This window comes from Cervus canadensis, chromosome 24 (genome assembly GCF_019320065.1).
Source record: "Cervus canadensis isolate Bull #8, Minnesota chromosome 24, ASM1932006v1, whole genome shotgun sequence".
NCBI lineage: Eukaryota > Metazoa > Chordata > Mammalia > Artiodactyla > Cervidae > Cervus > Cervus canadensis.
In genome coordinates, this window is record NC_057409.1 from 13,383,367 (window position 1) to 13,410,888 (window position 27,522).

The 27,522-nt window shown below is 38.9% G+C and overlaps 1 protein-coding gene across 3 annotated transcripts in view; it reads left to right on the forward strand.

Annotated features, from left to right (window-relative positions):
* Positions 1-27,522, forward strand: part of ZCCHC17 (zinc finger CCHC-type containing 17) — a 49,482-nt gene that overhangs the window by 16,778 nt on the left and 5,182 nt on the right. For 2 of the 3 annotated variants that reach the window (XM_043446163.1, XM_043446164.1), the window contains exons 4-7: positions 8,641-8,741; positions 10,156-10,247; positions 17,492-17,592; positions 19,642-19,787. In XM_043446163.1, coding sequence (XP_043302098.1) covers positions 8,641-8,741; positions 10,156-10,247; positions 17,492-17,592; positions 19,642-19,787 — 440 coding nt within the window. The remainder of the gene's footprint in view (positions 1-8,640; positions 8,742-10,155; positions 10,248-17,491; positions 17,593-19,641; positions 19,788-27,522) is intronic. The other variant, XM_043446165.1, reaches the window with a different exon arrangement.

A 27,522-nucleotide genomic window follows, 5' to 3' on the forward strand; every position in this document is an offset into this window, starting at 1 on the left:
TTAAATGAGAAAAAAGAATTTGCAGTCCATATGACACAGGGCTAATAGAAAAGAGGAAAGTAGGAATGGAGCCAAGGATATGAAAGGATAATTCATAGGTGAAAAAACAGCAGTTGAACAATAAATATCTTAGAAGATGCTCATTCTCGATATTGATTAAAAATATAACTGTGATATATCCATACAATGGAATACTGCTCTGCAATACAAAGGAATGAAAATGAAGTATCAAAATATGCAATGATCTAGATTCATTTCCAGAGAATCATACTGAGTGAAAAAAACTAATCCCAAAAGATTACCTGTATTACGGTTCCATTTATATAACATTTTTAACAGCTTTATTAAGATATAATTCACAGATCTACATTTCATTCAGAGTGCACAGTTCAGTAGTTTTTAGTATAGTCACAGAATTTTGCAACCATCACCACAATCTAGTTTGATACCATTTTTGTCATACAAAAGAAACTCTGTACCTATTATTTGGCTTCCCAGGTGGTATAGTGGTAAAGAATCTGCCTGCAATGCAGGAGACCCAGGTTCAATCCCTGGGTTGGGAACATCCCCTGGAGAAGAAAATGTCAACTTACTCCAGTATTCTTGCCTGGGAAATCCCATGGACAGAGGAGCCTGGTGGGCTACAGTTTGTGGGGTCGCAGAGTTGGACACGACTGAGCATGAGCATGCTTATGTGACAATAACCTATTATCAATCACTCCAAATTGCTTATCTCCCTCTCCCCCTTTTAAGGCATGTTCACATATGCCTATGGCTTCTGAGGTAGCTCAGTGGTACAGAATCCACCTGCCAATGCAAGTGCCATATTCCATCCCTGGGTCAGGAAGATCCCCTGGAGGCAGAAATGTCAACCCACTCCAGTATTCTTGCCTGGGAAATCCCATACACAGAGGAGCCTGGTGGGCTAAAGTCCATGGGATTGCAAAAGAGTCGGACACAACTTAGTGACTTAACCACGACAACATATATTTATGTATTTTAAATGTCATTGTATATATTTAGAAGAAAGTCTGAAAGAATAGTCAACAAATTAGCTGTGGTCACCTCTAGGGAGCTTGGTTTGCTAAAGAGAGATGGAAAGGAAGCTGTCACAGTTTGTGTACAGCAAAAATTAAACACAACTTTGTAAATCAACTATACTATAAGATTATTTTTTAAAAAGGAACTTTTGCTATTTGCAATTAAAAAAAATTTTTGTTGTTGTTTTATAAAAGCTGACCTTGCCTTTAGCTTTGGAGACTACTCTGCTGCAAATTGCATCTTAGCTAATTAGAAATAGCTTTCTAATAGTTTCCAAGCTAGCAATCGGCAATCTGTAATAAAATTTCTCCTTTCATGTTGGCTGAGATTTAGTGACATGAAACTCATCCTCATCCCTGTATGGTATGCACCTCTTTAGATCTGAAGACAGATTTTCTTGTCAGAGTACTTGCCATAGCCACCAATACCTGAAAGTCCCATCCTTACTTGAGCATTTATGTGGCACTTTGGTGACTGTGTGAGGGTTAAAGGCCTGCCACCTTCCAGCAGTTAGTCTTCAACTCACTTATATCCATACCCTGTCAGATGATGCCTGTCAGATCGTGGCTGCCAGTTTACAAGTGAATCTGTCAGTCTGACAACTGTGGGAGTCTTGGTGGGAGAGCTCAGGGAGCCAAACCATTAGATGGAAACTCCACAAGTTCTAATCCTGGGCACTTCTGTAGGTTCATTGTGTAACTTGAGCAGTTAACTTTTCCACAGTGTACTTTCTCTGCCCTTAAATGGAAGAAGATTATTAATTAAGTCCAGTCCTGAAAAGACTGAGTTATGAAATAAATGGTCTCTAGATTTTAACATCTGTCAGGAAGGTAGACTCTAATTTGATTTATTTTTCTCCGATTTCTATTTTTAGAGTTTTTAAATCACTACTGAGTTAAAGACTGCTTCCTAGTATTCAGATCTAAACTAGATTTTCTTTCCCCTCTTTTGTACTGTCTGATAGAACTTTCCACAGTGATGGAAATGTTCTTTATCTGATGTGTTGTCTAACACCAGCCAGTTCTCCAGGCGCCAACTGGTTGGAGAATTGAAACATTTCTGGTCAATAATGTTTGGGTAACAGAAGACATATTAAATATGTCTCCAGTCGATACTTTGCTGTGAACCAGGAGTTCTCTCAACCTCCCCTCTATGAGTTTAATAATTTGCTAAAATGGCTCACAGATCTCAGGAAAACACTTTCCTTTTGTTTGCCAGTTTATTAGAAAGAATGCAAGCAGCAAGCAGCCAAACGGCAGAGATGCATAGGGCAAGATACAGGAGTGGGGAGTTCACAGAGCTTCCATGTCCTCTGGCATACCGCCTTCCAACAAGCTGATGTGTTCACCAACCCATAAACTCTCTGGCTGTCATTGTTTAAAGGTTTTTATAGAGCTGTCTCCAGCCCCTCTCTGTCTTTCCTGGAGGTCAGTGGAGCTGAAAGTTCCAATCCTTTCATCACTTGGTCTTTCTGGTGACAGCTCCATCCAAGAATTATCAAGGGTCCCCACAGAAAAGCCCCCTCTTTAGCATAAGCTCTAGTATGATCAAAAGAGGCTTATTATGAATTACAAAGACATCACTATCACTAGGGAAATTCTAAGAGTTTTGAGAGTTCTGTGTAGGGAGCAGGGACAAAGACCAAATATATTTTTATATTATACCACATCTGTTGTTTAATACAGTAGCCTACTGACTTTTAAATTTTGTTTGTTTTGATCAAATTCAAACTTAAAACATCTGTAGCTAGTGACTATTGTGGTGGACAGTGCAGCCCTATATGTTTATGAAGTTCTTTCTTTCTCTACTATCCTCTTCCCACCAGCACTAAACTACAAAATTTTAAGAGTAGAGATTATTCATTGTTGCACTTTTAAAGTGCCTTGCTTGTGGTAGAAGTGCAAATATTTTTAGCAGTGAATTCAGGTTTAACAAATGATTACTGAGTTCTATGTTTTGGTCACTGTGTTATGTGGGAACAGAGATAAGAAAACATAGTCCCTGCTGCTCTCAGATTGTTCACAGTCAAGAGGTGTAAAGAAATTACAATATAGTGTAATAAAATGAGTGAAGTTTCAGTTAATCCTCTGAGCTGTGTAATAGTTAGGCTACTGGGACGAGTCAGGGCCTGCTACAGCACCTGAGATATAAGGGATGTTCAGCCAATTTTATTAAATGAAACAATAAATCCTAGTCCTAGCTCTACCACTTAGTAGTTTCTTGACTACAGTAGGTTGCTTAGTCCTTGAGCCTTAGTTTCCTTATCTGTGAAATGGGACCATGTGTGTTATTTTTAGAGTTTCTTGACTGGCAGGATCATGTCTTACTCATCCTTGGATCCATTTTTGCTTATAGTATGGTGGATGTTTAGTAAATGTCTGAATGAATCCCTAATTCCAACAAGATAAAGGATGTGCAAGCACTTTAATTTATTTGCTTACATTATTGTTGTAAATTGCTGATTGAAGATACTCAGTTAGCCAAAAAAGTTCATTCTGGGTTTTTCTGTAACAAAACCCAAATGAACTTTTTGACCAGCTCAATAATTTAACTTGAAAAGTCTAGAGAGGAAATTCATATGTCCCAGAGGTAAAGGAAACCTTATTTTGATGTTTTTTGGCTGCAGCTGACCTCTAATGGGTTGTAATTTTTACCTCTTTCCTTTATTGTCAGTGAAGTTTGTAAAATTAATGGTGAACCTAAAACAGTTTGGAGAATATTTTTAAGGGAACTGTAATAGGCTAATTCTGTTTTTTTCCTACGGCAGTTGAGATTCTAACTCTTTCCAAGTTGTCAGAATTTTTTTTTCTTTTACCAGCAGACACTCAGTTGGGACTCATTCTGTTTAAGTATCATAGTGGGTTTATTGAATATGGTGATGGACTTGATATGCCCTTTGGGCATTTATGACTTAATGTCAGAGATCCAGATACAGCCTGCTTCCTCCATGTGACACAATGAGCAAAGCATTTTTGTTGATTTCTGTTTTAGAGGCTGCTAGAAAAGAATTAGATGTGTTTCTACTGTTGTGGATCGTCTTTCTCTTTTTAATTGAAAAGATAACAGATTGATAATAAAGAAAATAATGGAGAAGTATCAATATCAGTGTCAAAGACATTTGAATTGCAGTTCTTTATCAGCTTTGTCACTTTGGACAATTTACTTCTAGACTATTTCCTCATGTGAACCTATGTTACAGGGCTAATGTGAGGAAGGATTAAATGGATGCGTGGACATACTGTATCTAGTGAGGTATCCAGTACGAACTGAGGGAGCCTCATGTTTTATTTTGGTTTTCTACCATATATACTAGGACTGCAAGGAGATCCAACCAGTCCATCCTAAAGGAGATCAGTCCTCGGTGTTCATTGGAAGGACTGATGCTGAGGCTCAAACTCCAATACTTTGGCCACCTCATGCGAAGAGTTGACTCATTGGAAAAGACCCTGATGCTGGGAGGGATTGGGGAAGGAGGAGAAGGGGACGACAGAGGATGAGATGGCTGGGTGGCATCACTGACTCTACGGACATGAGTTTGAGTAAACTCCGGGAGTTGGTGATGGACAGGGAGGCCTGGCGTGCTGCGATTCATGGGGTCGCAAAGAGTCGGACACGACTGAGTGACTGAACTGAACTGACTGACCATATATACTTAATCCAACTATTGGTGGTGTGTGTGGTTAACAATGAGATACTTACCAAGAATTCAGGCTGAGAATGAAACTAATGATGAATCCCCCATACAGACTATAGGATTAGCCACAGATAGAAATATACCAGGTAATTGCCTATAAATCTGTGACTGAAGAGATGGGAACATTCAAGACTTCGCAACAAGGTAATCTGAGTTTAATTCCAGGGAAAAAGAATTGGAATGAAATTGCAGTTTAATAGACTGAAATCTAATTGATTGTATCTTTCTACTAGGAAGAGATTATATGAGCAGATTTCAATCTCTGGAACATAGTAAAAGAAAGCCTGAGAGCCTGAAGTTGGCAGTATTTCCTACCTTATTAAGGAAGAAATGAATCTGATGATAGGAACTAGAGAGATGGATTCTTTTATGAGGAAGTCCATCAAACCTTCGTGGACAGGAAACATCTTGCAAAACGTTTGTTTCCCTTTTGTTCTTATTCCGTGTTGAAGTAATTTCCAATCATTAATCTGATTTTTAGGTATTTGATACTGGGGTCAGTGAGTAGTTTTCCCAGATAAGGACTTGGAACCTTCCAGGTATAAGAAAAGTATATCTTCTATTGTAAGTTAATAACTTGGTGAATTGTGTGCATCTCTGAACCAATCACTAAATTGACAGTCTGATTAATGTATTTTGGTATATAAGCATCTGCATGCTGAAGACTCCTACACTGTATTTTCAGTTTATACCCTTCCTCTAATCTATGGACTTACACATCCAACTGCCTACCTGACGTTTACATTCAAGACTGTGGGCTCGACCATTTCTCTTGTTTAATTCACCCAATAAGCGAAGGAGATAAGCCATTAAGTTTCAACTATAAAAATCCTACACACTAGTATAACAATTTTTGTGTTCCCTTTTCATCTGTGTCCATGAGACATAGTTTTACATAATTTCAATCATAGTGTACATATCATGTTTAGATTTTGTTTATAAATATATATATATTGGGTTTTTATAGTTAACATTTTTTATGGTTAAAAATATTCATGCTTATGGAATAATAAGAGACAACCTACCAAAGCAAATATCATTACTACCGCACAGAGATAGGTGCTGTTAACATTTCACTGTATTTCTTTATAGTCACATATGTACATAGAAATGAACATACGGAAATTAAGATTATATCCTGTGTATATATTTTGTAGTTTTTACACTTAATGAATGTTAAACATTTTTTTGTCTTTTAAAGTACTTTTTGTAAACATTTAAATGGCATTAGTTTATCATTCACATGTATCATATAATCATTTTAAGTTGTTTATAATTTTTCATTATTAATGCTTTGCAAAATGCCATATTTAAGAGATGCTTGGGCCAAAAAATATCCTACTTTGGAATCACATAGGAGAACAAATGGTTAACTCATTTTTTCTTTGTGGTATTCCAATAAATAGACCTGTTTCAGGAAAGAAAATGTTCTCTCAAGTATATTAGGTTCACCATTAATTTCCTTCACAACTTCCATTTGCAGTTCAGGAAAAAAGTGAAGTTTAGAATTAGAGGACAGTTGCAGCCAAAAAGATGTCAAAATGAGAGGTTTCCCTTTCCTTTAGGGCATCTGAATTTCCTCTGGGTTTTCTAATTAGGTTACTCTGCTCATTACTTGATCATGAAAAAGAAAAGATCCAAGATCCATGAATTTTATCCAATTTAAAGATTATATGATGGTCTAAAATTTAAAACATGGGTTATATAATGTATATAAAGCATTTTGGCTTTGGCAGTACTGAAAGATAGACTGTCAGCCTCCCGAATCAGCTGAAGTAGGTCTGAGAGACCCAGGAAGCATGAGCAGAGAAAGGAGCGGCTTCCCACAGGAGCTCCAGACACGGATGGCGGGTACTTTGTTACAGGCGTGTGCTGACAACTTGTGTGTGCGTGTGTGAGAGAGAGATTGAGAATGAAGGTTAGTAATTCTCTCAGGAAACTTCAGGGAGGGCAAGTTTTTTGGACATAAATCTTTGACTTATTATTTTTTCTTTAGATTCCAGGTTTATTTTCATTCAGAATAAGTATTTATTATATTCATTTCCCTCAGAATAGAGTTTTCTCTATTATTAGAACATTTGAAAATAAAAATTAACCTGTAATCCTATACCCTAGTATAACCATTGCTATAGCATTTTGGATTATTCCTTTCTAATTTTTGGAATCTGTTTTAAGCATTTTCATTATTTAAATGAGAAATGCTGTTTCCTACAGTGTGTGGCACGTAGTGAAAGTGAAGTCGCTCAGTCGTGTCCGACTTTTTGTGACCCCGTGGACTGTAGCCTACCAGGCTCCTCCAATTCTCCAGGCAAGAATACTGGAGTGGGTTGCCATTTCCTTCTCCAGGGGATCTTCCCAACCCAGGGATCGAACCCGGGGCTCCCGCACTGGAGGCAGATGCCTTAACCTCTGAGCCACCAGGGAAGCCATAGTGGCACATAGTAGGCACTCAGATATTTGCAGGAGAATGAATTATTGATGCATTTTTACATAATCTTTTGAACATTGTTTTTATTGGACTGTCAAGTAGCTGTACCGTAGTTGACTTAGCCGTTACCCTATTGCTGGATATTTGGTTGTTTCCATTCTTTTCTTTGTCTTAAAAATACATTGAATATTTTGACGTAAATCACTTTTCTAGGTACATGTAGATTTTTCTATGTATAAGATTTTTTTATTGGTCTCAGAAGTGATTATGGGTCAAGTTAATTACTAGAACTCTTGGTTGCTAGGGACAGAAATGCAGGAGAAACATTTTGCAAATTTCTGGCTAATTTCCCTGGGCAGTGTAAGATATTAATAAATCTAGCTTCCACTAGGGCTGGATCCGGTGCTTAGCTTATGCCTTCAGGGCTTTGTCTCTTGTTTATGCAGGCTCTTCTTTGCTTCCGTCTGGCTGACTCTTGCCACCTGGTGGTAAAGATGGGCATTGGTAACTTCTTGTAATTTATAATCCTGACAGAAGTCTTGAGAAAGATTTGATTTAGCTAGTATCTGTCTGTCCCTGAACCAATCAGTTGCTGTGGCCTGGGGAATGAAGTACCTTGATGCCTGTGTCATAGCCCCACAGTTGGGGGTTGGATCAGCTCCAACCAAACTACAAGGACTGACCAGATTATTTCAGAATGTAAGGAAGGTGGTTCTCCCAGAAAATGACCTTGGATAGACAAGGAAAAGGATGTCTGTTAATTTTATTAAATATTTTTATCACTCTTGATAGCCACTGCTAAGTGATTTCTAAAAATTTATGTTAGCTTCAGCAGTATTTCTTATTTTACTATATTTATATCAACACTGGATATTATTCTCTTCTAAATATTTTGCTAATTTAATAGATTAAAAATGGCAACCTTATTTTTATTTTTTTCACTTAACATCATAATTATTTTTTATAACTAATTTAAATGGCTGCTTACTCTTTTATGAAAGATTTATCATAATTTATCAAGCTGTTTTCCAAGTATTGGTCATTTACATTTTGTCATAATTTTTATTTTTAACCTTTGTAGATAATAATACTGCAGGTATTTTTATATGCCATAAATTTTTGCCTCCATTGAATTTTTCTTTTGGAAAAATTCCAGTGGTATTTTTTTGCACCAAAGGTATAAACATCTTTATGCCTTTTGTTTTCAAAGAATTTTACCAACTTGTATTTTTACCAGTATCATATAAATATAGCTGTTGTATCACATCTCTACATCTCTACTCTATAATTAAGCATTATTTTAAAGAATATTTGTTATTTGATTAGGTATAAAAAGTCATCTCAAATTGTTTTAATTTGCAGTTTTAAACTAATGAAAACTTTTTCAGTGAATCCCCAACTCCCATTGTCTCTTTACTGTGTTACTTAGAGGAGGAATACCAGACATGCCCACTGCTTTTTTTCTTCTTGTGCCCAGGTCTGGTCCATCGAACTCACATGTCATCCTGTCGCGTGGATAAGCCCTCTGAGATAGTAGATGTTGGAGACAAAGTGTGGGTGAAACTTATTGGCCGAGAGGTAAAGTTCTGTGCAACTTTAACTGGTTAGAAACTATTAAGTAAAGCTGGGATTTTCTGAGTTTTTCATGGTGATATTTCATGAGTGTGTATATGTTGTTAACTCTTTCTGATAATCTAACCTGAATTTAAACCTTTTGGCTATCTGTCTGTCATGCAAACTCAGAAGGATAGTGTGAACTATAGTAAGTGTAGTCCAGTAAGTACTTATCTATAAAACTTCCCTCCCTGTAGTTCATCTAAATGATGGATGTGGAGGGAAAAAAAAAGAACCAAAAAGAGAGAAGAAAACTTAAATCTATGAAACTGTCTTTTAGTAGAAAACTTCCAAATACACTTCAATTTGGAACAAAACAAAAAAGAACATAGAGTTTACAGTCATTTTTCATAATACCTGACACCGTGCTATGTGAGGGAAAGTGAGAAAATGCTGTAGGACCCTGTTAACAGCAGCTCACTTGAGGGTTTGTGGGTCTGTTCAGACCACTGGAGTGATGTTCACGCACACTGAGACCTGCTCTTCTCCTCGAGAATGGCAGAGGAGACAGTCCTGAAAGAGATATTCAACAGTATTTGAGTGCTTAATATATACTAGGTCTGAGGGATACAAGAGTTAGTAAATCAGATATAAATGACTTTAGTGGTTATGGAATTTGTGTAGGATATACATTCTATACAAGAGGAGATAAGTAAGCAAACTAAAATAATTAAAAGTAACTACAGGTTACAGTAAGTGCTGTGTAGGGTCAAATGATGTGGAGGTTGATTGAGATAAAATGGTCAGAAACAGACTTTTGGGGGAGTGGTGGTTGTATATGATCTGAGACCCAAAGGAAAAGGAGCCAGTCATGTGAAAAGTTGAGAAAAGCATATTCCAGGCAAAGAGAGTAGCTGATAAAGACCCAAAATTGTAGAGGCCTTCAAGTGCTGAAGGAAGCAAAAGAAGACCAATGTGGCTAACAACTGTCTTCATATTTAAAGACACTGTTAGTTGACTTCATGTTTAAGAAGCTTTTAGACAAAGTCCAAAAGGAGATCTAGTCCACTGGAATGTTATGAAATCTATTCTATGCTCATGGATCTCTGAACCGATTATTACACTGAACTATATAAAAAAAAAACAGCTTTAATTTTTGCCTGGTTACTTACACAGGCCCCGGCTTTCTGAGCAATCATTTTTGTCTTTCCCCTAAGGAGGGTCAAGAATGATAAAACCATTTCCAGAAATGCCTTTGCCATAGAATTTGCCTGTTATGCTTATTAGTACCCAAAATGTTCCTAGCACAGGACCTTGACCATTAGAGGAACTCAATGTTAGATACATGATAAAAACTTCCAATTCTTAGATAATTTTAGACCAACAGTCCAAATGATGTACTTTGAGCTTTTGCCGATTTTGCTTTTGTATTTTTCAGATGAAAAATGATAGGATAAAAGTATCCCTCTCCATGAAGGTTGTCAACCAAGGGACTGGGAAGGACCTTGATCCCAACAACGTTATCATTGAGTAGGTAAAAGGTTTGGAATGGTTAAAATAACTTTTCAAACCACAGAATGATATAGTGAATCAGGCCCACCTGGAAACTCCACTGTTTGTAGACTGTGATATTGATGAATTATGTGATCTTTGGTTTTTAGAGGTAGAAAGTGTTGTGTGTGTGTGTGTGTGTGTGCGCGCTTAGTTATTCAGTTGTGTCCGACTCTTGTGACCCCATGGACTATAACCCACCAGGCTTCTCTATTCATGGGATTTTCCAGGCAAGAATACTGGGGTGGGTAGCCATTTCCTTCTCCAGAGCCTTCCTGACCCAGGGATCGAACCCAGGTCTCCTGCATTGATGGCAAGTTCTTTACCATCTGAGCCACCAAGGAAGCCCAGAAAGTGTTGTAGATAACACTAAGATGAAATGCAAATATGCTGCTCCTAGCATAGAAGTGCTCTGTCAATGATTTAGTTTCCTTTCCCTTATTCTTTTTCTGCTTCGGCCCTTTAACCAGTTAGCCAAAAAGCATTCATCATGAGGTACTTGTTAACTGCCTTTCCTCTAGCTCTGGGACTGAAAAAAGGCAGAGACCATGCACGAGGGACAACTCCAGTGGGGTTTTAGACTCCTGCATCTTGGGATGTGCTGTGTCCCGAACACAACACCGTACTTTCACTAGCTCTTCTGACTTTTCTTTTTTTTTTTCCATTTATTTTTATTAGTTGGAGGCTAATTGATTTACAGTATTGTAGTGGTTTTTGCCATACATTGACATGAATCAGCCTCTTCTGACTTTTCATTTATGAATAGATTTCCTCTGTAGGATACTATCTGGTGATGCATGGAATTTGCTGTCTCAGAATCTTTCTTGAATACAGGCATAGCTCTGAGATCCTGTGGTTTCAGTTCCAGAGCACCACATAAAGCAAATACCTTAATAAAGTGAGTCACATGAATTTTTTGATTTCCCAGTGCATATAAAAGTATATTGTAGTCTACTAAGTGTGCAATATCACAGTGTCTAAAAAGCAATATGTATACCTTAATTAAAAAATACTTTATTACTAAAAAGTGCTGAAATGATGACAATAGTATTATCAGAGATCACTATAACAAATGAAATAACAATGATGATGAAAAAGTTTGAAATACTGCCAAATTACCTCATTTGACACTGAGACATAAAGTGAGCAAATACAGTTGGAAAAATAATGCCAGTAGACTTGCTCAATTCAGGGTTGCCTTCAAATTGTAGAAAACACAGTATCTGTGAGGCTCAGTAAAATTAGGGTGTGCCAGTGATTTCTAGGGCTTCCCTGGTATCTCAGTTGGTAAAGAATCCACCTGCAATGCAGGAGACCCCGGTTTGATTCCTGGGTTGGGAAGATCTGCTGGAGAAGGGATAGGCTACCCACTCCAGTATTCTTGGGCTTCCCTTGTGGCTCAGCTGATAAAGAGTCCGCCTGCAATGCGGGACACCTGGGTTTGATCCCTGGGTTGGGAAGATCCCCTGGAGAAGGGAAAGGTTACCCGCTCCAGTATTCTGGCCTGGAGGATTCTGTAGACTGTATAGCCTATGGGGTCGCAAAGAGTTGAACATGACTGAGCGACTTTCACTTCACAAGTGGTTTCTAATCAGGGGTTCCTAGATCTTTAATATCCCTTGAAGGAGGCTGAGGGGTTTATGAATTGTTTTTAGTGTTTCAGAAAGCCAACTAAAATTATATGTTTATCCTCAGGTTGACCATGACATTATTTTATTGCTTCTTACATAAAATATCACATTGTTTATTTCATGCTAATTTGGTGCTCTTAGTGGCCATAATGTTATTTAATTTTTTTAAATAAGAAAAAAAAAAGTGTTGTTTGAGTGGGGTCTTGCCAATGCAGTGTTTAGAAGCCCTTATGTTTATAGTTCTGAAAAAAAAATAATTTTGAATATGAAGGAAGGGAAGTAATATTTATTGAATACATACTATATGTCAGACTTAGGCAAGGTGATTCATGTACATTAATGTGTCTAATTCTTATAACAACCTGCAAAGTGGCCATTATTTCCATTTTACTTTATTTTCTTAGTTTCTAGCTTGATACTTGGTGATAACTTGCCTGTAATTGTATAACAAGTTATGGTGGGTTGAATCCAGGTCTCTCTGATGTTAAAACTAATATTGTTTTCCCCACATGATGCTTCTAGGTGTTGCATGTGACTTAGAATTTTTCATATTACTGTAGTTTAGTCTCTAAATGTTGACAGGTTTGAAGGGCTGAGTTTTTGTTTTTGGGTAGGGCTAATTATTGACAAATACTTTACATTTGAAATTTTTTATAATTCTGAGCTCAGAAATGTTAAGTGTGATATTTACTGATTGCATTGTAATAAATTATTTCTGCTCCAAAGAGTCCTGTCTATACAGACACATTAAAAAGCAGTGAAATTTCCTAAAGCCACTCTTAAAAGGGTAAAAATATAAAACAAGATAAAAGAGCTGCATCTCTTTCTTACAATGAGGGAAGAAAATCGAAAGGAAAGGACCCCTTGGTTTTATGTTATACATGTTTCTATGTATGGGCTATTTCTAGTAATGACCAAAAGGCTGAACAGTAACTTTTGTTGTAAACTATTTGTATTTTGTTGTAGACTATAATGGAATGATGACAGGTTTTAGTGTTAGACTTGAATCAGAAAGAGCCCTAGTTCTGCTCCAGGCTAGTGTATGACCCTGAAGAGATTACCTAGGCTTTCTGAACCTCAGTGAAGGTATATCTTCACTGTACCAAGAGAATGGCACCTACATCTTGGTGTAATAGAAATGATGGTATGGTTTGAATTAAATCTTGTTTAGAAAGAGCCTTAGCTTAGAAGGGAAGGGAAAGGCTATTCCATGGACTGTATAGTCCATGGGGTCACAAAGAGTCGGATAGGAGTGAGCGACTTTCACTTTCTTGTCTAATCTATAGTAGAAATTTAACATATAGCAACTACTTGTAGTTATTGTTTTTAAATATTTCTTCATTTTTCCTCTAGTATCTGAGATTATCATACCTTTTCTTTTTTTATTTTTTAATTTGTTTTAAATTTTTTGGCCATTCTGCATGCCATGCAGGGATCATAGTTCCCTGACCAGGAATCAAACTCATGCTCCCTGCCATGAAAGCATGGAGTCTTAACCACTGGACTACCTGGGAAGTCCCCCACACTCTTTCTTTTGAAAGACTATATAAAAGCCATGAGGCAGAGGCCACCTCTTATCTTTCTTATCTCACATAATGCCTGATGTATAGTAGTTGTTTAGTTAGTGTATCCATTTACTTATTATTTGACAAATGTTTATTGGACTCCTATTCTATTTGAAGTACAATGGCAATACCAAGGTTTCTGTCTAAGGACGTACTGCCTAGTGTAATGAAGTAATTGTGCAAATAACTTTGATACAAGGCAACATGTAATAAATAGTAAAAGAGTGGTTTAAAGGAAGGATTCTAGGAAATAGCTTGAAGAGGAAGAGTTGATATCAGGCCTTGATGGTCAGAGAAGAGGGGACAGTTGAGCTAAGTCTTGAAGAATAGGTAAGATTTTGTCAGGCAGCAGGGGAAAGAATAGTATTGCAGGAAGAAGGAACAGTTTCAGGAAAGGCATGAGGCAGGAAAGCATGTGGCACATTTATGAGTCTTGTAAGAGGGTATTGTTAGGTACGAGAATGTAGGGCTTGAAAGATAGGTTGGAGTCAGACTGTGGACAGCTTTGCATGTCAGTCAAAGAATATGAATGTTTTTAAAGCCTTTGAATGGGAGAGACTCCTGAGTAGATGATTCTCTCCAGGTACCCCATTTTCTGGCTTCACCCTGTTAGGCTCAATATCTTCATGTTGTTTCCAGCTACCCACTGCTTGACAACTACCTTTCATTCTCCATCAAAATCTAGCGGTGTTATATTTCATTCCCTCAGGCCCCAAAGTATTGAATATTAACAAGGTCATCTAATAAGTGAATCTGCAAATGGAAAAGGGCTAAATACAGTTTCCAGTTGGGTTCAACCAGCATAGTATAGTCTTTAGAAAGAGCGTTTATGTATGACCACACTGTAATTGTCCATTTATATATCTCTTTCTTCCATGTCCTATCACTTTAGTATACTTCGTCACATCATTAGTACTAGCACTGGTGTTTGCCTCTTATTAGTTACACTTAAAAATGAAAGATTAATCCTACTATGTGTGCTGGAGACCAGTAAATGAGTTATTGCTGTTTAAGTGAAATGTACTGAAGCCTAAACTAGCTTGGTGGCAATAAGGACAGAAAGGGAGTGAGTGCCATATTTGTTGAATTGAGTGTTAGGTGGGAGGTATGATTTGGCTTATGGTATGTTTGAATCTACAGCAGATTGGAATTGATTATAATGAGGGTTTGCTTAGGCTGCAACTCATAGCCACTTGAAACTGAACTCCACAAATGACATCTGAAAGCAATGGAGTTTTTGTGACTGTTCAAGTTATGTCCCCAAGAACCTGCCTTGTTTTCTTAAAATTTAATTTTATTGTGGTGAGAACATTTAACATGAGATCTACCCTCTTTTAACAAATATTTAAGTGTATTGTTAACAGTATTGTTGACTATAGAACTTACTCATCTTACCTAATTGAAACTTTTTACCCTAGGTAAGTAACTCACTATTTACTTCTTCATGCTCCTCACCTTGGTGTTTGTTCCTCAAGCTTCACTCTTTGAATGAACCCTCTCCTGTGACGCATACCAGACAGCTGACCTTCTATCATTTGAGTAAGATTCTTCTAGGGCACAAGCTAGGGATATGAACAGACTTTAGAACTTAAACCATATGCTTGTGTGGTCTGTCCCAACTGGTAAGCCACTAGTCACACAGGCGATTAAATTGTGAATTAATTGAAAGTAAATAAAGTTTGCCATCTAATTCCTCAATCACAAACCACAGTTGAAGTGCTCATTAGCCATAGACATAAAGTCAGATGTAAATAGTCAGCAGTACAGACATAAATTTATAGAACTTTATAGCTTTGCGTGTTTTTTTTTTTTTTGACAACAATATGCTAGATGGTGTGCTGTCTGCTCAAATATAGAAAAGAGTATAACATAGATTTTACCTTTCAAGCCCTGGTTGTGATAAAGTTGTTGTTGTTCAGTTGCTAAGTTATATCCAACTCTTTGTGACCCCATGGACTACAGCACGCTAGGCTTCCCTGTCCTTCACTATCTCTCGGAGTTTGCTCAAATTCACGTCTGTTTAGTTGGTGATGCCATCTAACCATTTCATCCTCTGCCGCTCCCTTCTCCTTTTGCCTTCCATCTTTCCCAGCATCAGGGTCTTTTCCCATGAGCTGGCTTTTCTCTTCAGGTTGTGGAATAGACGGTGAGGCAAAATATAAACAAATTAGTAAAATAAAATGAGTATTTAACTTTGCCTGTGGTAACAGGGAGCATTTTACAGAAGATGCGATATTTGAGCTGAACTTTGAAGAATGAATGGGACAGAATATGGAGTATCTTGATCCTCTTTGTTTCCTGTCTTAAGCCCTCATAGCCCATAAAACTTGACTAGAATTTGTGAAGTGAGTAGCTTTGTTCTGCTTTGATTATTCAGCATTGCTCTGGGTAATGTGGCTCTTCTGGCAAAATATTTCTCTACTTTTGCCGGACTCTGGAGAGACCTGCTAGTGAACAGTTAGAAAAGCCTAGGTGAAGTCAGAGTTCAAAGTTAAAGACATTCAGGTAAAGAAAAATATTTTGGATAAAGGACAAAGAAATTTCAGCAAGCATCCATTGATGCTGTTGCTTGCCAAGCCTTGGGCTGAGGTGCCAGGGAAACAAAGACAAGTAAGATATTTTTTAAATGGGCCCGGATCTAGAAGGAAATAACTATGTGGTGTGATATGTGCTAGGATTGAAGTGTATATAGGATGCAGTTTGAGTCTGAAAGGAAGAGTGATCAGGGGTGATACTCTTCAATTAAACATTTTCTAAGAATACCCTGTGTAGGTCCTGCGTATTATAGTAAAGGTAACAAAGCTGGGGCAGCTGGGGCGCCTCGGCTCTGCTGGTAGCCGTGTAATTGGTAAACACACTGTACGGCAGTGTCTACTGAGACAGATGCACTGTAACTCAGTAGTTCCCTTCCTACCTGGAATTAGGCATTTCCCAAAAGAAATGCATGTACATATACAAGTTCACCAAGAGACATGTGCTCGAAAGTTCACAGAAGCACTCTCATAGTAGAAATTATTCAAATATTCGCCAACAGAAAAATGCTTTATAGCAATGAGAATGAGTGATCCACAGCCACACACAACACTTAGATGGATCTCACAAAGCAGTGAAAGGAGCCAGATACAGAAGGATTCATGCTCTGATTCTCTTGGAAACATATGTAAAACTAATCTATTCTGTTAGGAACTAGAAGAGTGGTGGTTCTTGGAGGAGGCGCAGTGGCTGGAGGGGCGTCTGTGGTGTTGGTGATGTTCTGTTTCTCTGAGTACTGATTATGTGGATATTTCAAATTGTGAAAAATCAGTCAAGCTGTATACTTGTGAGTACTTTTCTGTGTGTATTTTATTCTTTGGTCATATATTTAGAATTTTTAAAAAGTGTTATGGGACTATGAACAAAGAGATTAATTCTGGCTGAGGGACTTAGGGAGGAGAACTTGATAGAAGGAGGAGCAATAACTAAGCCGAGCCTTGACATGTTTGGGTGTAGTTAGGTGGTGAGGTGGGAGTAAAGAGGGGAAGAAAAGCATTTCAGAAAGAGGGAGGGGCCTAAGCAAAAGCAGTGAGCCATCTGGGGAAGGTAAAATAGTGTGGTTTGGCTCAAGCATATTGTACAAGTAAAGATGAGGCCAGAAAAGTAGGTTAGAGACAGTTTGTGAAAGGCCTTAAATACCCATATAAGAAATTTGGACTTGATTTTCTAAGAAATCTTTGATGGTCACCCAGGAGTGACCTTGTAAGTGTTGTAGGGGACCTAACAAGGTGAGTAATTGTATCTTCATCCCCTGTGCATCAGTGAGATGAAATCTAGTCTTATTCATAGTAATTAATTCAGAGCCTTGTCCTGAATGAAAAAATTGTCTAGTTCATGTTGTTGCTTTCACTGCCTGTCTCCTCAGGCCCAGTGCTTTTCCTTTCTCCCTTCTACCTGCCAAAAACAAAACAAAAAACCAACATAGAGTATTAACTAGTAGTATCTCTGGCCACATCTCTTAAGAGGGCCAACAGTCAGTATCATTTCGTTACAGGCAAGAAGAGAGGCGGAGGCGGTCCTTCCAGGATTACACTGGGCAGAAGATCACCCTTGAGGCTGTCCTGAACACCACCTGCAAGAAGTGTGGCTGTAAAGGTAAGGTGAAGCCTCTGCCATTTCAATTTTATTCTCCTTGTGGATGAACCCTTTATAGGATGAGGGAGGCCCCCTAGTGTGCCTTTAGAGCTCCTTGGGTTTAAGCCAAGTGTTGGCCTCCCCTGCTCATTCATCTGCTGTTCCTACTAGACTCACATCAGAGTTCATGACTTGTTGCTTTTTCTGTTTCCTTTTCTGAATGCTGCCCTGCCGCATACTACACTATTACTACTCCTCCTCTCTCTCCATAGGCAATACCCTGCCTGGGCAGGGCCCCCATATACTATGACAGGAGGGGTAAGAGTGTTGGATTATTATCAACAGTCTATTTATCTCTAAGGACCATTATTGTTTGGTTGCAAAAATTAAGTGACTTGGAAATATATTCCTTAAGGATCCAAGTCAATCCTTTCTTGCTTATTTTACCTTTATCTCTATAACTTCCGAGTTCTGAGTACAATATTTTTTTCGTAGTAAAGAATACAGGCTAGCCACTTCCTTTTAGCTTTGTTTCCTCAAGTTTCCTCCAGTCCTACTCAAATATTAAAGAGCTCTTTCAGCCTGACTTCCTTCGTTGGAGCTATAATGAGAGGGATTGCCATCTTCTCATTTTCAGAGTGACCTCAATTTGTCACCAGGTCTCCCTAGCCTTTCATCTACCTTGCTCTCTTGACTTTTCTACGAATGGTAGCAGATTTGTGCCCTGGTTGAGGTGGGGGGTTTGTCCTGATTTATCATTAATGTAGAGGGGAAGGGAAAAATGTGTAGTTTACACATAGCTTTTTGATGATCTTATCAAATTCTTTGTGCCCCTGAGGCAGGGCCTACAAAAAGCTCATATAAAACCAGCTCTGTAGCATCTGTTTTAAAAAAAAGTGAAAGTGACATCGCTCAGTCGTGTCCTACTCCTTGCGACCCCATGGACTGTAGCCTACCAGGCTCCTCCATCCATGGGATTTTCTAGGCAAGAGTACTGGAGTGGGCTGCCATTTCCTCCTCCAGGGGATCTTCCCGACCCAGGGACGCTTTACTGTCTGAGCCACCAGGGAAGCCCAGCATCTGTTACAGGCCCCTTCATAGTAATGTAGACTCAGGGGGAGTGAGGTTCTCTTACCTTCAACTTGTTTCCACCAGGTGTTACATGAGGCAGAAAAGAATAATGAAAATTGGAGTTTGGCCCAGGCAGGCCAAAGGTGGTTGGTTTGGGTGCAACAGAAAGAGCACAGGGCAGGGAGACGTGAGACCCAGGGTAAGTTTTAGTTCTGCTGCTGTCTGTGTGACCTTGAGGTACTTCTTTACTCTGGGCCTTCATATCTTCTGCAAATGCAGTGTTGGATTTGATGACCTCTCAGGCCTTGCCGGGCCTGACAGGCTGTGAATGTTGATGGCCCCTAGGTGGCTTTGCTGGCTCTGTATGTGTTGGCTTGAGTTTGAGTGCGGTGTTCCTGCCTGCTGCCTAAGAGCTGTCTTCCTTTAGGGCCTCCTTGCCTGCCACTTGGCTCCTTCCGGCAAATATTCTGCTCTCTGGAGCAGCCTTTCATTGTCAGAAATGGGTTCCAAATAGACCTTTAAAACCAATGCAGAAGATGTGGCTTCAGTCCCTGGGTTGGGAAGATCCCCTGGAGAAGGAAATGGCAACCCATTCCAGTATTCTTCTCTGGAAAATCCCACAGACAGAGGAGCCTGGCGGGCTACAGTCCATAGCTATGGTTGCAAAAGAATCAGACACGACTTAGCAGCTGAACAGTAACAAGAAGAGCTTTAAAAATTACTGAACCCAGTTGCAAATGAGGGCAGCACAAGCCTATATCCTCACATTCTTTGCGATTTCCAAAGCAGTGCCAGCGTTTCCCACAGCTGTAGGACCAGCTGCCTGTCTGGTTCTGGTTGAGTGAGCAATGCCATCAAGCTGCTCTGAATGCAGCAACTGCTGTGAATGAACTTAGTAGTACCTCCTGAACCAGCCAGCCCTTCAGGAGCTTCTGGGGAAGATCCACCTGCTAAGGGGAGAGATTGCATCTTCCCTCCCTACTTTTTCTACTTCTGTAGGCCACTTTGCAAAGGATTGTTTCATGCAACCAGGTGGGACCAAGTACTCTCTGATACCCGATGAGGAAGAGGAGAAAGAAGAGACAAAGTCAGCAGAGTTTGAAAAGCCTGACCCCACGAGAAATTCTTCTAGAAAAAGAAAGAAGGTGAGTGCTATCTTGCTTTTATTTATCATATTTTTTTGAGTTTTAAAATAAAAACATACTTTGTGCAGAAATTTTAGAAATACTGAGAAACATAAAGAACATTAGGATCTCTTGTAATCTTTCCACCCAGTGAGACTCTTATTGTTATATTTTTCTAGGTAAATATATATATATATATATAAAATATATAATTCTCTATGTAATTGTATATATATATATGATTTTCACATATATATATATGGATGTGTTTACACATAAACGCACAATCATCATCTTGCTAGGTATAGTTTGTATCCTACTTTTTTCATTATATTTATCAAAAGCATTTTCTAGTATCCTAAAGTGTTCTTGTGTGTGTTAGTTGCTCAGCTGTGTCCGACTTTTTGTAATGCCATGGACTGTAGCCTGCCTGGCTCCTCTGTCCATGGGATTCTCCAGGCAAGAATAATGGAGTGGTAGTCATTCCCTTCTGCAGGGGATCATCCCAACCCAGGGATTAAACCCCGGTCTCCTGAATTGCAGGCAGATTCTTTACCGTCTGAGTCACCAGGGAAGCCCTGCTGCTGCTAAGTCACTTCAGTCGTGTCCGACTCTGTGCGACCCCATAGACGGCAGCTCACCAGGCTCCCCTGTCCCTGGGATTCTCCAGGCAAGAACACTGGAGTGGGTTGCCGTTTCCTTCTCCAGCTCATGAAAGTGAAAAGTGAAAGTGAAGTCTCTCACTCATGTCCCACTCTTAGCGACCTCATGGCCTGCAGCCTACCAGGCTCCTCCGTCCATGGGATTTTCCAGGCAAGAGTACTGGAGTGGGGTGCCATTGCCTTCTCTGAGGGAAGCCCTAAGTATTTTTAAAAACTTGATTAAAAAAAAAAAACAAAACCTTTTGAAGGATGTCTGTGTTGTAGCTAACTGTTCAAGTCTGGTGCTGACTGCTGTTCTTAGCCATCACAAAACGCTAAATTTGTGTAATTGGAGCTTCCTGCTGGAGACGGTGGGAAAGCTCAGCTTTGTATATTGTTTCCTAAAGTATATTAAAATAAAAAAAGAAACTATTGCTACTAAAAAAAAAAAAAAAAAAAAAAAAAAAAAAAAAAAAAAAAAAAAAAAAAAAAAAAAAAAAAAAAAAAAAAACAAAACTTGATTTAAGAGCACCATATGATACTCTATCCTATGGCTAAATGACGGTTTATTTAATTGTATTTTTTGTGGGATATTTTGAATACTTCAACCTAGTCTTTGGCCACGTCTCTTATTCCTTTCTTTGGATAAATTTCTAAGTAAGATTACTGAATAAGGGCTTTAAGACTCTATACATCTTATCAAATTGTCTTTCTAAAAAGTACTTACTTTGCATCCAGCAGTGGATAAGAGTGCCTGTCTCACTGAGTTGTGTCTTCTATCTATATAATTCATAAAACAGACATTATTGTAGTGCAGAAAAAAACCCAGTGCATTTGTAACATACAGCACAGAGAGGAAATGGGAAAAAAAAAGACTATGCTATAATTAGGTTAGAAATAGTTGTTCTCATATAGTGTAGTGTTTTTTTAGTTGTGGCCAGTTATTAAATTTTGGGGTTTTCTTTGGTTTTGTTTTAAAGTTTTAGCAAACTTTTATTAAGTGGTCATTTTGTTCCAGGCATTGCACACCTAGGAACATAAAAACTGTGATAAGGTCCTTGCCCTCAGTGGGCATTATTTAAAAATTTAAGTATTTTCTTCATTTTTGGACAAGGAAAAAGGCCCATTGTATCATTATTAAGAATTAGCCCAATATGTGGGTGATAATATATCAATCTGTATATTCTTTCCCTGGGTGATCACATCCCTTCTAAGACTTCAGCTGCCCTGACAACTTTGATGTCACTAAGTAATATCCCAGTGGTACCTCAAACTCTGGCTTGGAGCCAGTCAGACCTAGTATAACGCCTTTCTGTGCTGTTTGCTAACATCAGTTCCTTAACTGACAAAGTAGGATTGTTGTGATCTATGATAACTGTGCTCCTTGCAGAGTGATGCCCAGCTCCTCAAATTAGATACAAAACACTGATAAGTAAGTTTGTAATTAATGTTACCTGTCACGGCTATCATTAGCTCTTCTTTGGCCCTTCTCACTATACACACCCTCCTACCCCAACCCCCGTAAAAACACAACAACCAAAACCCTTGCTTCTATCCTTCTATCTTGTATTTCTAGTTTTAATGACAGCATAACCTTCCAGTCTCCAAGAAAGAAACAACGTGCAACTAATTTTCTTCTCCTTTCTATCCCGTACATAATCAGTCACCAGGTTCTGTCTGTGGTGCCTTATAATATCTCAATTCTCTTCCTTCCTCCCACTCCCCCTACTACTGTGTGTTTTTCCTCCTTACCTCTCTCACTTACATTCTGACTACTGAACTAGCCCAAGGAGATTAAAAAAAAATCTTTTTTTTTACTATTTGGTTTCCCTGGGTCTTGCTTGCTGCATGCAGGTTTTCTCTAGTTGCAGTGAGTGGGGGCTACTCTTGGTTGGCAGTGTGAGGCTTCTCCTGTTGCTGAGCACAGGCTCTAGGTGTGTGGGCTTCAGTAGCTGTGGCTCGTGGGCCCTAGAGCACAGGCTCAATATTTGTGGCGCATGGGCCGTAATCTTCCCAGACCAGGGATCGGACCCAAGTCCCCTGCATTGGCAGGCAGATTTCTTGTCCACTGTACCACCAGGGAAGTCCCAGCCCACAGAGATTTTTAAAATACATGCTTCCCTTCTACCTCTTAAGTACCAAGTTCACAGGCCTGGGTCTGGACATCTGATTTTTTTGGGAAAAACCCTTCTTTATCTCACTGCTTGATTCTCTTTTGCCCTCTGCTTTAACTCTGAATGTGGACTGCTCTGAGGCTGTGGCTATCTTATTACTCCCTTCTCTTCTGTAACTATTGTTGTTCAGTGGCTAAGTCTTGTCCAACTCTTTTCAACCCCATGGACTGCAGCATGCCAGACTTCCCTGTCTTTCATTATCTCTTGGAGTTTGCTCAAATTCATCTCCATTGAGTTGGTGACATATTCTCTCATCTGTCATCTCATCCTCTGTCATCCGCTTCTCCTTTTGCCTTCAGTCTTTCCCAGCATCCTGATCTTTTCCAGTGAGTCAACTCTTTGCATCAGGTGGCCAAAGTATTGGAGCTTCAGCTTCAGCATCAGTCCTTACAACGAATATTCAGGGTTGATTTCCTTTGGAATCGAATGGTTTGATCTTGCAATCCAAGGGACTCTCAGAAGTTTTCTCCAGCAACACAGTTCAAAAACATCAATTCTTCAGTATTCAGCCTTCTTTATGGTCCAATTCTCACATCCATACATGACTACTGGAAAAACCATAGCTTTGACTATACAGACCTACAGACCTTTGTTGGCAAAGTGATATCTCTGCTTTTTAATCTCTGCTGTCTAGGTTTATCATAGTTTTCTTTCCAAGGAGCAAGCGTCTTTTAATTTCATGGCTGCAGTCACTGTCCACAGTGATTTTGGAGCCCAAGAAAATCAAATCTATCACTGCTTCTACTTTTTCCCCTTCTATTTGCCTTGGAATAATTTCTTTCTGCATTGTTTTATAGTTTTCAGTGTAGAATTATTACTATTTTTGCCTCCTTGATTAAGTTTTATTCTTTTTGATGCTATTATAAATGGAATTGTTTTCTTAATTCCTTTTTGGATTGCTAATTGTTAGTGTATAGAAACTGATTCTTGTATGTTTGTTAATTTTGTATCCGGCAACTTTTCTGAATTCATAGATTAGTTCTAATAATTTTTTGTGAAATCTTTAAAGATTTTCTACATAAAGATCGTGTCTATAGACACATAATTTTACTTCTTTAGTAGAGCTTGATTTTAAACTGAATTCTATTTATATGTTGCAGGGATTTTTTTCATTCTCTTTTAACCTTTTAGAGTTTAAATGGTGTTTGTCAGATTCCTAAAATGGTTCTGTGGTTTTCTCACTGCTGTGGGTCTTTGAGTGTTTTTGCATTTCTTTTTTTTTGTTTTTGTTTTTGCATTTCTTAATACAGCTGGTACAATTAGTTATTGCTTTGTTTCTAAAGCTGCTTTGAGATGTGTATTTTAGTTCTCCAAAATAATTATTAAGGATCTGCTAGGTATGAGGCTCTTTATGACCTGCTTAGTCAACCCATTCATTATCCAACCTTCCGTTGCTCTTCACTTAGTAGAGAAATAGTCTGGTGAACAGTGGCAGTAATAGTCATCATACCTTACTACTTTTTAAAGTACCTTTGTGTATATGAACTTCTGACTCATGAGTCCTCTTTGATTAAAAAGTGCTCTAAGGGAATTGAAACTAAAATCTTCCCCCTTGGTGCCCATTGTTTCTACCAAGAAAACAGCTAGCATCATTGTCTTCTCGCCTTGTCATTAATTCCTTCATTATCTTTTATGCCTTACGTTTGTTTAGTATTTACAATTTATAAAATATCTTAATTTTTTTTCCTTTTCTTTTTTTTGGGGGCACTCTGCATGCCATGTGGGATCTTAGTTAACCAACCAGGAATCAAACCTATGCCCTCTGTAGTGGAAGTGCTGAGTCTTAACCACTGGACCACCAGGGAAGCCTTGTACAAAAATCTAGTATGCATTGATTTAATTCAGTGCTATACCTATTCATTACATGACAGTTTTCATCCCAGTGTCTGAAAATTGCAAGTCATTTTTCTTGGCCATAATTAGAACAAGAGGAAGCTCTGTGTTGCAAATGGAAATGGGCCATGAAGAGGCTAGTAAAATGGGAATAGAGGCTTTTATTGTGAAGCCCTGGATACTCTTTCCATGAACCTGTGGTCTGTGCTTTGCTAGCCTTTTTCACTTATCATATGCCATCATGGGTCTTTCTAAATCAGGCTCTATTATGAGGAAGCATTTACCTTGGGGTTAGGCTGCCCACTTATTATAGTGAAGTTTATCTATATTTGATCCAGAATATAATTTTCTTCTGATTCGGCTACTATAATTACTCTCTGCTGTACTATATATAGAAAACAGAAATAGAAATGCCATCCCTTGGCTGCAGTGCTGGCTTTGTTCTATTGTCCAGAGAACTTCTGGTGCCTACCTTCGAGAGAGGTTGCCAGTCCTGGGCCTGTTCTGCTGGAGCACAGAGGGTCATCCAGTGTAGTCTGCTCAAAAGCCTTCTATGATTCCCCTTTTTCTATGGAAAAGTCTAAGTTCCTTTAAGACTTTTCACAATTTGTCCAACATCCCAGTGTCATCTCTTTACCAGTCCCTTCTGTCACACACTCTACTCCAACCTCATTCATTAAAAGAATTTCTATTATATGCCAAGCTCTGTTCTAGTCATTGCAGGTACAGTAGTGACCAAACAGGTAAAATTCATGGCACTTTCTTTCTAATGAGGGTTACAGATAATGAACTTAGTAAGTAAATACTAACATTTCAAGTAGTCATAAGTGCTGTGTGTTGTGTGTTAATCTGCCCAGTCGTGTTTGACTCTTTGCGACCCCATGGACTGTATCCCTCCAGGCTCCTCTGTCCATGGAATTCTCCAGGCAGAATACTGGAGTGGGTAGCTATTCCCTTATCCAGAAGATCTTCCCAACCCAGGGATCAAACTTGGGTCTCTTGCGCTGCAGGGAGATTCTTTGCTGTCTGAGCCCCCAGGGAAGCCCAATAGGTGCTATGGATAAAAATTAATTTGGTTATGAGAGATAGGGAATAGTAGAATGGGGTAAGGGAATAGGTGACTTCCCATTCTAGACGGGATGGTAACGGCAGCCTTTTCTCATAAAGCATCATTTGAGTTGATCTTTGAAGGAAGTGAGAAAGCAAGCTACTCAGAGAAGTGGTAAGAGAGCCCTTCAATAAGTACGATAGCAGGTACTGGGAATGAACTTGGCATTTTTAAGGAACAGCAAGGAGGCCAGTATAGGAAGTGAATGAGCTAGAGGAAATCGGGGCCTTATATGAGAATATGAGGACTTCAGCTTTCACTTAGAATGAGATGGATGTCATTACAGGTTTTGAGTAGAGGGATGACATAATCTGACTTCTCTTGTAAGTGGCTACTGTATGGAAATTAAATGGTCAAAAGGCAAAGGTGAAAGTAGCAAGCTAGATAATAGACAGTATCAATAATCCACATGAGAGATGATGGCGGCTTGGACTAGAATGATAGTAGTGGAGGTGGTGAGAAGGGAGTTGAAGTGTGGATATATCTTGAAGGCAGAGCTGACAGTTTGTTGAGTGATCAGATGTGAGATAAGAAAGAGAACAATTGAAGATGACTGCAAGGTTTTGGGTTAACTAACTGAGCTAAGAGAAGGAATACAGAAGTAAGTTTGGGAATGGAGAGCAGTTGGGTTTAGTTTGAGTTGTCATCAATGAAAATGGGTGCAAAAACTGGGGGCGGGAGAGTAGGTTTGGGAGGGGGTGAGGCATAGAAGCCTATCATGTACACACATGGATGTGTAGAGTGAGCAGTTGGATGTGTAGTTTTGGAGTTCAAAGGAAAGGCTCAGGTAAGATATAAACTTGGGAGCCATCTATAGATAGATGGTATTTGAGTTCACATATGAGATTGCCTGGAGAGTAAATGTAGGGAAGAGAACAGGTTGGAAGACTTGAGCCCCAGAGTGTTTCAATTTTTAGAGGTTATAAAGCAAGGGAACGAGCAAGGGAGACTGAAAAAGAACAGTTAGGGAGGTTGGTGGAGAGTGAGAGAATGTGGTGGAAGTTAAGTGAGGAGTGTGTTTTATGGAAGATAGACTGCGTCAAATGCAGTTGATTGATCAAGTAAATGAGGCCTAAGGATTTATCATGAATTTGGCTGTGTGGAGATCATTGGTAACTTTGACAAAACCTGTTTCAGTAGTGGTGTTAACCAGGTTAACAATTTTAACCTGGTTAAAATTGCTTAGGAGGGTTTTGGTTTTTTCTTTAATGGGAACTAGAAGAGCACATTTGTTTACTGCTGGGAATGAGCCACTGAAAAAGGAAAATTTGATGCAGAGGAGAGGGGAAAATTCTTGGACTGATGTCTTTGAGTAAGAAAGAAGTGATGAGACCCAGTACATGGTAAATAAGCCACATGGGATCTTTCAAGCATTTACCTCATCTGTCTTCCCTCTGTCTGGAAGACCCTCACTTCCCTTCTTCCGTCAGCATTACCACCACTACTCCACCTGCCAAAGCCATATTCATCCTTTAGAAGTACAACACATTACCTATCCTTCATGAGACCATTCCAAATTCCTCAGATATAATTGATTTCTTCCCTTATGTGTCCGTGGTATGTTGCTTGTACTTTTCTTACATCACTTCCATTGACTGCCTAGTATCTTAATTAGTGTTTCTCCTTGATTAGTGTGTACCTTGAAGGCTTCTGATCCCTGATTTCTAACGTCATTCAAGTATTACAAGAGACAAATTAGTAGATATTCCTGGCTTATAGAAGGTACTCAACAAATATTTGTTGAATGAGTATACTGTATGGTTATAGGGAGTTATTCTTTCCCTTGTTTGACGAGGTTGGCTCAGGTTTGAAAGAATGGTGCCCGTCACTACTACTGAGCTACTAAATGTGTTTACTTTGCATCTGCTACTGTGGTTTTAGAAGGTACTCTGTTTGTCTGAATTATATTAAAAATCTGTGTGTTCTTATCTCCTAAGCAACATTGTATGTAACTATGGCTTTCTAAAATGCTTTGTAGGTAGTAAAGTTCAGTAAATATT